The sequence below is a fragment of the Diorhabda sublineata genome, chromosome 3, assembly GCF_026230105.1.
Source record: "Diorhabda sublineata isolate icDioSubl1.1 chromosome 3, icDioSubl1.1, whole genome shotgun sequence".
NCBI lineage: Eukaryota > Metazoa > Arthropoda > Insecta > Coleoptera > Chrysomelidae > Diorhabda > Diorhabda sublineata.
The window spans coordinates 34085522-34097619 of NC_079476.1; the positions used below are offsets into that span (position 1 = coordinate 34085522).

Here is a 12098-nt window from a genome sequence, read left to right on the forward strand (position 1 = left end):
AAAAAACAATTTGAGACATTATTAAAAAATTGACTGATACATCATGCGAGCTCTACTATAATAAAATCGAAGGAGTAACTTTGTCTAAAGCTTGTTCAGACTTGTGTGCTTAGAGATTTTTCGAAGTGCATTCTATTTAGTATATTAACAGCACATGGACCGCACTACGTATTTATAAATATACCGGGATTGAATTTATTACAGGAAGAGATAAATGTATGTTTGATGACAATAAAAATTTTCAAAATTATTTCACAAAATGAAAACACAAAGTTGCTTGTTTAAGTTACTGTGCATCCTTAACGTGTCCTAATTTTCTGTATTGCTGTCTATTCTGTTTACCGTAGATGAAATAGAAATATATTCGTCATATCGTCAATACTAATCATGGTTAAAATTTTAATACCATCACTGTGAATTAGAGGCATCTAAATAAAAAATTAACATTTCTTACTGCAAAGCCAGTGGGAATTTAGAAACTGAATGACTAAGTTGTTGATAGTGTTATGCACTCGACCACTGACATAGAATGTCTGCCAAAACCTGAGATATTGTGGGCGAAATGATTAATGAAGATCGGCATGTGGCTTACAAACAGATAGAGGCATTTCTTAGGATATCGCTGAACATTTATTGGATGCCAAGAATTCCGCATGCCAGCTCCCATAGAACACGTCAAACAACTGTATATTTGAACGAGAAAAACATCGAGAAGTGATGTATCAGTTCTTGTATTCACCCGATTTATAACCTAATGACTTTTTATTGTACCCCAATGTCAAACTGAAGATGCGCGGATAGTGATTTTCATTACCTCAAGAAGCTGTTGAAGACTTTCAAAACCATGTTCCTACGATATCAGTTTCAGAATGGAAAAAATGTTTCCAGAATTGGTTTGATAGTGAATACACTCGAAACCGAATAAAACGACAGATAACATCCGACTGGAAAAGCTCCGGTCGATTCTCTATATGATCTATTAATTACACAAGACCGCACAAGAAACAGATAAAGAAAGTGTTTAGTAAAACAAAACCCGTATTCAAAGATAATTTAGGAAACGAACTGGTTTAATCATAGACAAATCTAAGCCCGGATTTTGTAATTCAAATGATGGGAATACCACTAGACGGTTTTTTAAGGAGGCTGAACTTTCAGCTGAAATTACTCACATTGACATTAATTTGATTGAAAAGATGCATATTATAATGATGGTAGTTTCAAGTGGGCATGAAATTGGTGAAGAAAAATTCAGAGATTTCACACACGAAACCTCTCGATACTTTGTCGATAAATATCCCTAGTATAATATGCCTCCTACTTTACTTAAATATTTTATACATCATGGCTTTGCCATATTGGGATCATCTTTCAAGAAAGTGTAGTCGTGAAAAAACAAACGAGGATGTTTTTAATTAATTTTTACCTAGTTCCGATCCCGTAATAACCAGTAAAAGAAAATTTCAAAAGAAAAAAATTGAGTGCCGGGACTTCTGCAACAATGTGATTTTGAAAACATTAATGACGCCAACGATGGTAGTGAAAGTGATGACAAAAATAGCTCTTTTGATTCTGAAGGTGATCAAATGAAATGGCTGTAAATTTTTTGTATAGATATGTAATCACGTATATAAATAACTAGAAGAAAATATTTATATCTTACGATAATGTCTTATAGAATTGAAATAAAATCAAAATGTTAACTATGTGTTTTATTTGTAGTAATAACACATCCTACTAATAATAATTAACTTTGGCATATATATATAGAGTTCCTGATTTATTGCCAGGTATAGGACCTTTTTGCCCTAGTGTGCATCGCTTAAATCGACAAAAAGTTATTGATATTAAGCTGTACGTATAACCGGCTAATATCAGTAAAGCTGGAAACTTGTAATTCTGTAATTTTCGTGCATTCGCAGGACTAACTACGAGTATTTTTTCAATATCCCTTTTACATTATTTATAAATTGACAACCCTTCTTTTGTTTCAAATCAAAAATTTATTAATTATAACTAAAAATAATTTATTTACAAATTTATTTTTATTCCTAATTTTTTCCCAAAACCAATAGCTGTGTAGAAAAAAATAAAATCCTTAATTCATAATTTTTTCAATAAATTGAGTGAAAATCAGTAAATATATCAAGTGTAATACGATTCACTCCTGTATAATGTAAAAAAATACCCGTAGTTAGTCCTTCGCGAGTGCACGACAATTACAGAATTTCAAGTTTCTAGCATTATTCAAATATAGAGAAAATTTTGATCATTACCTGTTAAGGTTGATTGAAATCTCGGAAAGGGGTAGGCTAAGGAAATTTTCACCCATCTTAATTTCATACGAGGAAAGTCCCCCAATCAAATCCTCAAAAATATTAAACATACTAAAAGGAGACCAATTGAAGAGATTTTTAAACGTAACTGCAGATAAAGAATTTCTACTCTGGAATTGTTTTCAGAAATTATTTCAATACGACCCAAATGTTCTATTATGTCCTCTTTTCTTGCTGAGGCTTCTGCACGTTGAACTATCTGCTAAACCTAGCGTCTTCAGGTATCCATTAAGGTGACAGTGCCTCGACAAGACTTCCCTGTCAATATTCGTAGGTTCTTCTTGATACATTGAACAGATCTTCCTCGGTTATAGTTCCTCAGGAGTTTTTTCGCCAGTCTCAAGCCCTGAAAACTGGTTATACCCGTATCTATTATTCTGTAGCTCAGACCAGAAAAGTTCGAGGTCCTATGAAGGATATGTCCGCCTCTAATGTAGCAAGTGTGTCAACTATTTCATTACTCTCCATTCCAGTGTACCCGTAAAGGGTAAATTCACTCTTACCTAGTTCATTTTTCTTGAATTAAGTTAAATGGCCTTTTCACTAGGGAAGAATTATTAGATAATTTCTTAAACGTTCTAAACCCAAATATTCCCAGATAGATTTGTACTTTCAAACAAAATAATTGAATTAAGGACTATTTTATTCCAAATAATACCCTTGACAACGCGAAATAAATTGGAACCCTACTTTAGAATAATCAGTTTGTTACTAGTATCTGAAAAATTGTAAATTGAAGTGCTTCATATTGAAATAATTGCTGACGCCGATACTCTGAAAAAGTTGCAATATTAAATGAAACCTGACACGAGATTTTTTTTACTGAGTATTTAGTTGAGAGTAAATTTTTGCGTTGCTTCAGGGACTATCTTTAAATAACGAATTATTTTCAAAATGTATTTCAGTATATAATACATACCCGTAAAATATTATTATAGGACTAAATCCTCCAGAAGAACAAAAAAATAAAATAAAAATAATCAACGATTTTTACAAAGAGCAAACAACAACACAATTTGCACTAAAAGACCGAAAGAAATCAAAGATACACTCGCAATGACATTCAACAAGTAGTGAGTGTAAATAATCTGTAACGTTGGAATAAAGATAAAACGATTATAATACAAAAAAACTTATCGATAAGGATAAATAAATACAAAGCGGTTGTAAAGAATGAATGTGCTTGTAATAATAATATTGTTAACAGTTGGACAGGTGGGACTTTTATCTAATTTCGCAAATAGTCCGGGATGTAACGTTGAATTTTAGAACTGATCATAACTTAATATTGGAAATATGCTATTTCTAACTATACTTGCGTTCATAGAAACCGGCCCAATGTAAACTTTTGACTTTAACTATAATTTTTTTTCAATAATTTATCAGATTAACAAAAAAATGCTGTTTGAAAGCCAATGTTTATCATAATGATATTAATGCATTAGGCAAATTAAGCTTTTTTATTATTATATTAATTAATTATATTAATTACTTATTATTATATTAATAACGGGTATGACCTCCTCTTGCCCTAATAACATCTCATACGATTAGGCATAGATCTAATCAAGTTAGTTATTGTTTCTTGTGGGATGTTAAGCTGCTCTATTCTACTGAAGAAGAGCAGCTCAATATGATGTGCTAAAATCAGCTTCTGTGAACACGGCCCCCCTACGAATGAGCACAGGAGCGGTTCGTGATCCTATAGAAATTACTCCCAGATCATCCAAGAGCCATCTCCATAAGCACTCCGCTGTTCAAAGCAGCAAATTCCTTGTTCTGTCGCTACCATGGAAGCATATTCTGGTCTCTGGTCTTATCTGAGAACAGAACAGATCCCCATTGTTCTAACGTCCAATTTAGATGATTCTGTGCTAAACGCAGACACGCTTGCCGATGGGCTGGAGTAAGTTTTGGACCAATAGCAGGTGTTTTAGGGATCGGGTTATTTTTCCGCAGTCTTGGTTTAACTGTCCACTGACTGATCCTCGCAACTTACAGAGCTGTCGTTGCCTTTCAACGGCATTGAGATGGCGAGTTTATAATGTTGTTGACACAATAAAACGGTCATAACGAGTGGTTGTAAATCGCCTTCTGTCTGTTCCAGGTCGCCTATGTGTTTGTGGTATAGTAACAGCTCGCTAATCTAGTCCATTTTCGATTGAAGCAATAACTTGAGAGGTTTTTTTGGTTCAGTATGCATTAAACAAACCACCACCACCACATAAACACGTTTCATTTGTTTACCGGTTGCTACGTATATAAACGATAAGCTTTGCTGATTAATTTATACTCATATTAAAGCAGGAATCAAAGTTAGAATATACAAGACCTGTGTGAGACCAGTAATGACATATATGCGATAGAGACCAGAGCAAATAACACCATAACTAAGCGGCTTTTGAGAACTACTGAAATGTGAACGCAGAAATCAATAACGGGACACACATTATTTGATTATGAAATAAGGGAGATATGTGACAAGGGAATAGAGACGCCACGTGCACAGAATGTCGGATGACAGGTTGACAACGATTGTAAAGAAAGAAAACCCGAATACATCCCGACCACCCACAGGATGGTATGAAACCTGGTCTTCATCATCACAGCTGCAGCTAGGCAACCATTGATGCAAACACAAGACTAAGTCTTAACGTACGATCAAGAAAAAGAAGAAAGTATAATAAATTGTCTTTCAAATAGCATATTTGTTTTATCTGATGAATTAGGGTAGGATATCACAAAATATACACTAAGAGTTTTCGATGAAATTAAAAGGGGAATGCAAAGGATTAATTCGCATCATGAATCAGCTGCTGCTCACTAATATATGTAGGAAGTAATGGCTAACGATGATGGAATTATATACAAAACCTAAGCTTCCAGGACATCAACAATAAAAAAACAAATACAATGATCATAAGTATCGACGAAAAAGTATACAGAATCTAAATTAAACAAAACTGGCTTCAAATACCTACATTCAAAAGTAATCGAAGAAATAAAAGAAAGAACAGGGGCAACAGGAAAGCTTTTGACAGAGTACAAGTACCGAAAGACATCCAAACACAAATTTTTAAAAGAACAGTTAATCCTATACACACTTTGTTGCAGAAACATGGACCAAAACACAAAGCCAAAGAAATAAGACACAGAGCATGCAGATGAAATATCTAAGGAAGATAGAAGGCGAAACAAGATTAGAAATAATACATCCAAGAAAAATTTTGGAACATATCCTATAAATATTAAAATAGAAACGGCGCAGCTAAGATAAGATGGTTCGGACGAAAAACATGGAATGGGGCGGTTAAAACAGCAACATTGAATGGAATGGGATAAAACAGAATCAATGGATAGAAAAAAATAAGAGGATACTTTGGAAAAGTGATATTACACTGTATCTATGATCGGGTTAACCCGACCATGATCTAAATGTTCGGGAACACGGATCACGTTCATTGTTGTTCGGCAACTGATCGAGTTAATCGGGTCGTAGTTATATGATATGATCCTTTTTATCCGGTGGGTAAATGCAATCAGCTGAACGGTTGTTTCTATTATTTTTTGAACTGTTGTTCTCATGAGCAGCGTCATTGGTATGTTACTCAGGATTTCGGTTTTTACACTTTTTGGCATGAAAGCAGTTTATTGGTATTAAGCTTCCGTTCGAAGGGGTAAATCTTTAATAACTGTTCAATAACATTTATTGAACATCCAGCATCTACCATACAACTAAATAAATATCATGGAAGAATTAACGCACAAACAAGTAATAAAAATTGAAAGTTCTTGTAGATCATGTCTTAAATTTGAAATTTCCACCGAAAATTGAAAGCGACGTTCGAAAGCTGTGATATAAATCTCGTTCTGGGTTAGAACTCGCAATCAGCTGATAGGTGATCTACCTGAACCTTAGGTATAGGTTTCGAAAAGCCCTATAGACGATGACTTTAATATGTGTTGTTCTTATAATTAACAAAATAAGTTTTAGAACTAAACGCTACCTCCAGGACTAAAAGTATTACAAAAAGGACGCCGGCAGTTGGTAATTACTGTAGATTATGTGTTTTTTATATTATATTATATATATACTATATTAGCGTAATAAATGAGAAATAATTAATTATACTATATAATTAACTAATTTGTTTAAATGTAAAAAGATTTCGAAAACAATATCATGAAGGATGAAAATGGAAATCTCATTTTGAGAAGGTTCCTTAAAGAAGAATTCAAGAAAACCTTTCCCTTTCTAATTTTTCCATTGAATAAGCTTTTGACTACAATTTTTTGTTTAATTAAAATAAAAATCATTAATGGAATACCGCAAATTCAATTGAAGCTAAATTCATTTGAAGTAAAAACCTTAATTTTTGTGTGTAAATGTTTGATGCGTGAAATTAACTTACGACAAATATATTTCCAACATCCTGTCTAATTCTTAGGAAACCTTTTGAATTTATACGAAATGTCAATACAGACAATTGTTAACGTGAAGCCTCTTTCGAATGCAGTTCGTTCGTATTAAACTTGGTTTTTGTTTCGCCAACAATAATTCAGTTCAATTGTGAAGATATTTCAGATAAAATCTACCAAAGATCATTTTTACTCAATAGATCTACAATTATTTGCCCTTTTATACGTTAAAAAACTTCGAAAATCTCAGTCTTTGGAGACCAATCGATCCAAGGCTACTTTGACGACCTCTCTTAAAGTATGCAGACACGTTTCTTGAGTATGATTAGAGATAAGCATCATTATATTTGTACTTTTTCAAGTATAATCTTAGTATTCATCCAAGTTTGCGAACAGTTTATTTTCATGCAAATGTTTTTATACTTCTACAACTCAATTCACGATATCACAATTGCAATTTTAATTAGATAATATAAAAACTGAAAGAAATAAATACAACAAAGCATACTTGAGATATAATACTCTTATTAAAAATTAGAGAAAAAATATTCTGGTACTCCTGAATGTTCTGGCATATATTTCTAGCAAAGTGCAGAAGTACAAGCTTAGAAGAAAGGATACTCGTACTTTGATCATCATGCAAACGTGCAGTGAGATAATTTACTCACGTATTATCCGCCCCAGGTATCATAGTTATCGACTGAAAATGAAATATCGGTTTAACACATTTACATAAACTATTCAAATTTATTTAGTGAATTCAGTTGTGCACATAAAACGTTTTTTAACCTTAAACTTACAGAATAAAGTTTAGAAAATCTAAAAAACACGCTTCTTACAATAACTAAACTAACTTTGCATTTTGTAAGCAATAGATCTTAGTTTGATTCCCAGTCCGGTGACTGTCCGAATTATTTTTCCGTAAGTCTTAACTTTACTTTCTCCATTACCCTCCAAAAATACATATTAAACTTATAAAAGCGTGTTAAAAATGTTGAAAAAATAAAGATATTAAAATATTCTGCAGTAAGAAAAACTGGCAGGATCGCCATCTATTATTTGTTGTCGTGAAGAGGAAGATTGGATTTTTTATCGTACCCTAACGTACCCCTAGTGACGCCAACTTGTTTTCAAACTCTTCACTCGCGTTAATATTATTCATTAATTATTATTAATTAATTATCATCTTATTAAAAGAATGTCTTCGACTGTGTCTAATAATCGATACATGCTGTCCACGTGTTTGGAATAAATTCAATTTTAGCGTTATTATGTATTGTGTTAAAAAACTTGAAAAGGAACTATTTTTAGAATTTTATTTTTTCCTTAAACTAACATAGATTTTTCTAATTAGAGGGTTTTTCAGTAGATAAAAAGAATTAAGTAATAATTAAAAAAAATTGATGATTTCCCGTCCGTTCAGGCGTTCTACCCAACCGATTTGCTTAATTTTTTTTTTCAATGAAAGGTATTGATGCACAGATCAGCCATCAACCATCGGATTTCATCTAATTTTCACCATTCTCAAGTTATACTCAAATGCGATTCCCCCCTGTACATTACTTATGGGAGTTTTTCACATACACACGTTCTATCCTCAATATCTCAGGTTTTATTCAAGATAGAGACTTCGTTTTGGTTTAAGAACACTCGCTGAAACACCTTCTTTCTTTTGAGTTTTTGAACACTTAAATCGGTTGAGTTGGAGAGGAGCTAGGCGCGGACATTCAATGTGGAGTTATGGATTTTGTAGGTGTTTAGCAATTTTTCTACATTCAAATGTCTATATCTCAGGTTCTAATTTAGCTAAAGAGTTCGTTTTGGTTTAAGAACACTCGTTGTAGCACCTTCTTTCTTTTGAGTTTTTGAACACTCAAATCGGTTGAGTTGGAGAGGAGCTAGGCGCGGACATTCAATGTGGAGTTATGGATTTTGTAGGTGTTTAGCAATTTTTCTACATTCAAATGTCTATATCTCAGGTTCTAATTTAGCTAAAGAGTTCGTTTTGGTTTAAGAACACTCGTTGAAGCACCTTCTTTCTTTTGAGTTTTTGAACACTTAAATCGGTTGAGTTGGAGAGGAGCTAGGCGCGGACATTCAATGTGGAGTTATGGATTTTGTAGGTGTTTAGCAATTTTTCTACATTCAAATGTCTATATCTCAGGTTCTAATTTAGCTAAAGAGTTCGTTTTGGTTTAAGAACACTCGTTGTAGCACCTTCTTTCTTTTGAGTTTTTGAACACTCAAATCGGTTGAGTTGGAGAGGAGCTAGGCGCGGACATTCAATGTGGAGTTATGGATTTTGTAGGTGTTTAGCAATTTTTCTACATTCAAATGTCTATATCTCAGGTTCTAATTTAGCTAAAGAGTTCGTTTTGGTTTAAGAACACTCGTTGAAGCACCTTCTTTCTTTTGAGTTTTTGAACACTCAAATCGGTTGAGTTGGAGAGGAGCTAGGCGCGGACATTCAATGTGGAGTTATGGATTTTGTAGGTGTTTAGCAATTTTTCTACATTCAAATGTCTATATCTCAGGTTCTAATATAGCTAAAGAGTTCGTTTTGGTTTAAGAACACTCGTTGAAGCACCTTCTTTCTTTTGAGTTTTTGAACACTTAAATCGGTTGAGTTGGAGAGGAGCTAGGCGCGGACATTCAATGTAGAGTTATGGATTTTGTAGGTGTTTAGCAATTTTTCTACATTCAAATGTCTATATCTCAGGTTCTAATATAGCTAAAGAGTTCGTTTTGGTTTAAGAACACTCGTTGAAGCACCTTCTTTCTTTTGAGTTTTTGAACACTTAAATCGGTTGAGTTGGAGAGGAGCTAGGCGCGGACATTCAATGTAGAGTTATGGATTTTGTAGGTGTTTAGCAATTTTTCTACATTCAAATGTCTATATCTCAGGTTCTAATTTAGCTAAAGAGTTCGTTTTGGTTTAAGAACACTCGTTGAAGCACCTTCTTTCTTTTGAGTTTTTGAACACTCAAATCGGTTGAGTTGGAGAGGAGCTAGGCGCGGACATTCAATGTGGAGTTATGGATTTTGTAGGTGTTTAGCAATTTTTCTACATTCAAATGTCTATATCTCAGGTTCTAATATAGCTAAAGAGTTCGTTTTGGTTTAAGAACACTCGTTGAAGCACCTTCTTTCTTTTGAGTTTTTGAACACTCAAATCGGTTGAGTTGGAGAGGAGCTAGGCGCGGACATTCAATGTGGAGTTATGGATTTTGTAGGTGTTTAGCAATTTTTCTACATTCAAATGTCTATATCTCAGGTTCTAATTTAGCTAAAGAGTTCGTTTTGGTTTAAGAACACTCGTTGAAGCACCTTCTTTCTTTTGAGTTTTTGAACACTCAAATCGGTTGAGTTGGAGAGGAGCTAGGCGCGGACATTCAATGTGGAGTTATGGATTTTGTAGGTGTTTAGCAATTTTTCTACATTCAAATGTCTATATCTCAGGTTCTAATATAGCTAGAGTTCGTTTTGGTTTAAGAACACTCGTTGAAGCACCTTCTTTCTTTTGAATTTTTGAACACTTAAATCGGTTGAGTTGGAGAGGAGCTAGGCGCGGACATTCAATGTGGAGTTATGGATTTTTGTAGGTTTTTGACAATTTTTCTACATTCAAAGATGTATATCTTAGGTTCTAATATAGCTACAGAGTTCGTTCTTTTCTATTATAATGATTTCTCATATTTAATGGATTCGATGCGAACGAAGCCGCGGGTAAAAGCTAGTTAAGTAATAATTAAAAATTTTATTTCAAATTATGGTAGATAGATATTTGTACTTTTAACCAATATATTCAAATCAATGGTCAATGTTGCAGTGGAAAGTGTGTCCGCTTGGCACTTAGTAGTCCCAAATTTAAAACTCTCGGATGGCAAGAATTTTTTTGTAATATTTTAATTCTAGTTTTTTTTGTTTGCAGACAGCAGTAGCTATAGGCGTAGCAGGGTCATGTCGTAGAGAGGATTTAAATTCAGCTTTACTGATCTGAACAAAAGAAATATATGAATCAGCGTTTTTTAAAATTCCCGATCCCGAAGTGATTCGGCACATTGACCGGTTTAATCCAATTTTTCGGGATTCAACGTTAAAGCCGACAACACCGCTTCCACGTTTTTAAATGTGGTGTGAGTGCTTGACTTTACGCTATTGTTTACCATTTAAATATCGGTCGTGCCAAAATAAAGTGTATCGAACTTGAAATTAAAGAATAACCGAACACGCGGGACAAGTCCAACAATTAATGCTTTTACGACCATGCGTTGATTGCTGAATGCACGTGAGGTTCATTGCCACCATAATTGTAATCCAATATTTTACAATTGAGTTTATTTAAACATTTCATTATATTATTTACATTAAGAGGAAATAAATTAGAAAACAAAGGAAATATATTATTAAAATTTGTTATAATTAATTTTAAATTTCCTAGCAATTGATTTGACATTTATGCATATATAAATAGGATCCTAATTATACAATGTGAAGACTTGTTTTTTTCCTACAAGGTACTTCAGATTTATAAAACTTTAGCAACAAATATACACACTGTTGTGACTATGTCAGCGTTGGACTCCGCTAGTACAACAGTTTTAGAAACAACTAAGTGCCGAATACCAAATTCAGCAGATAGTAGAATACGCCAAGCAAAGATTAACAGGAACCAATCTTCTAAATCTATCTTCTTGGATTTAGGTCTTGTACATCAGAAAGGCTTGATATTAAATTTAGGGGTCGTAATTTCGGGGAAAAAATATTTCTGATTAAGCTCAACAGGACCAGACACATACTAAGACGAATCTCCAACATCTACATGGTGAATATCCCCAAGTCCATGGCTGCTATCTTTGAGTACGCACTGCTATCGCTACCATTAGTAACGACGAAGATAACTTGAAGATTTGGAACGCCAAATACCTGGAATTACTACTAGACCAAGGACTAACGTTCAAGGCCATGTCGACGAATTTGACAAAACGAAGAACGACACGAAACAAGCAGTAGCAGGAAGACAATATTTCACCTTAACAGAGGGAATACAATGCAAAAACCGCATCCAAAGGAGTGATTTGTAAATGATTATCTGCTTTTAACATGGTCATATAAATACGGACGATACTGAACGTTCGGGACAATCATTTAAAGCCGATTCATAAACTTGAATTTCGGTTCTCCGTTGCAGTTCGCTTGTAACGTTAGCCATGTGACGTTCATAGTAAATTCTACACCCTAGTTATAAACTTAACGTTGCTGCCGTTGAAATAAAATTTTTGTTACTCTTTATGACGTGTGTACTGCTTTTTGTTTTCCTGATATTTTTGTGTTTCATTTGTA

General features: G+C 33.7%; 1 protein-coding gene across 6 annotated transcripts in view; it reads right to left on the minus strand.

Moving 5' to 3' along the window:
* LOC130441035 (long-chain-fatty-acid--CoA ligase 4) overlaps nucleotides 1–12098 on the minus strand; it is a 46344-nt gene that overhangs the window by 22904 nt on the left and 11342 nt on the right. For 2 of the 6 annotated variants that reach the window (XM_056774514.1, XM_056774510.1), the window contains exon 2: nucleotides 7424–7455. The exons of 3 other annotated variants lie outside the window; for them this stretch is intronic. In XM_056774514.1, coding sequence (XP_056630492.1) covers nucleotides 7424–7446 — 23 coding nt within the window. In that variant the 5' untranslated portion in view covers nucleotides 7447–7455. Of the gene's footprint in view, nucleotides 1–3255; nucleotides 3414–7423; nucleotides 7456–12098 lie in introns of those variants that run through there. One more of the 6 variants, XM_056774513.1, reaches the window with a different exon arrangement.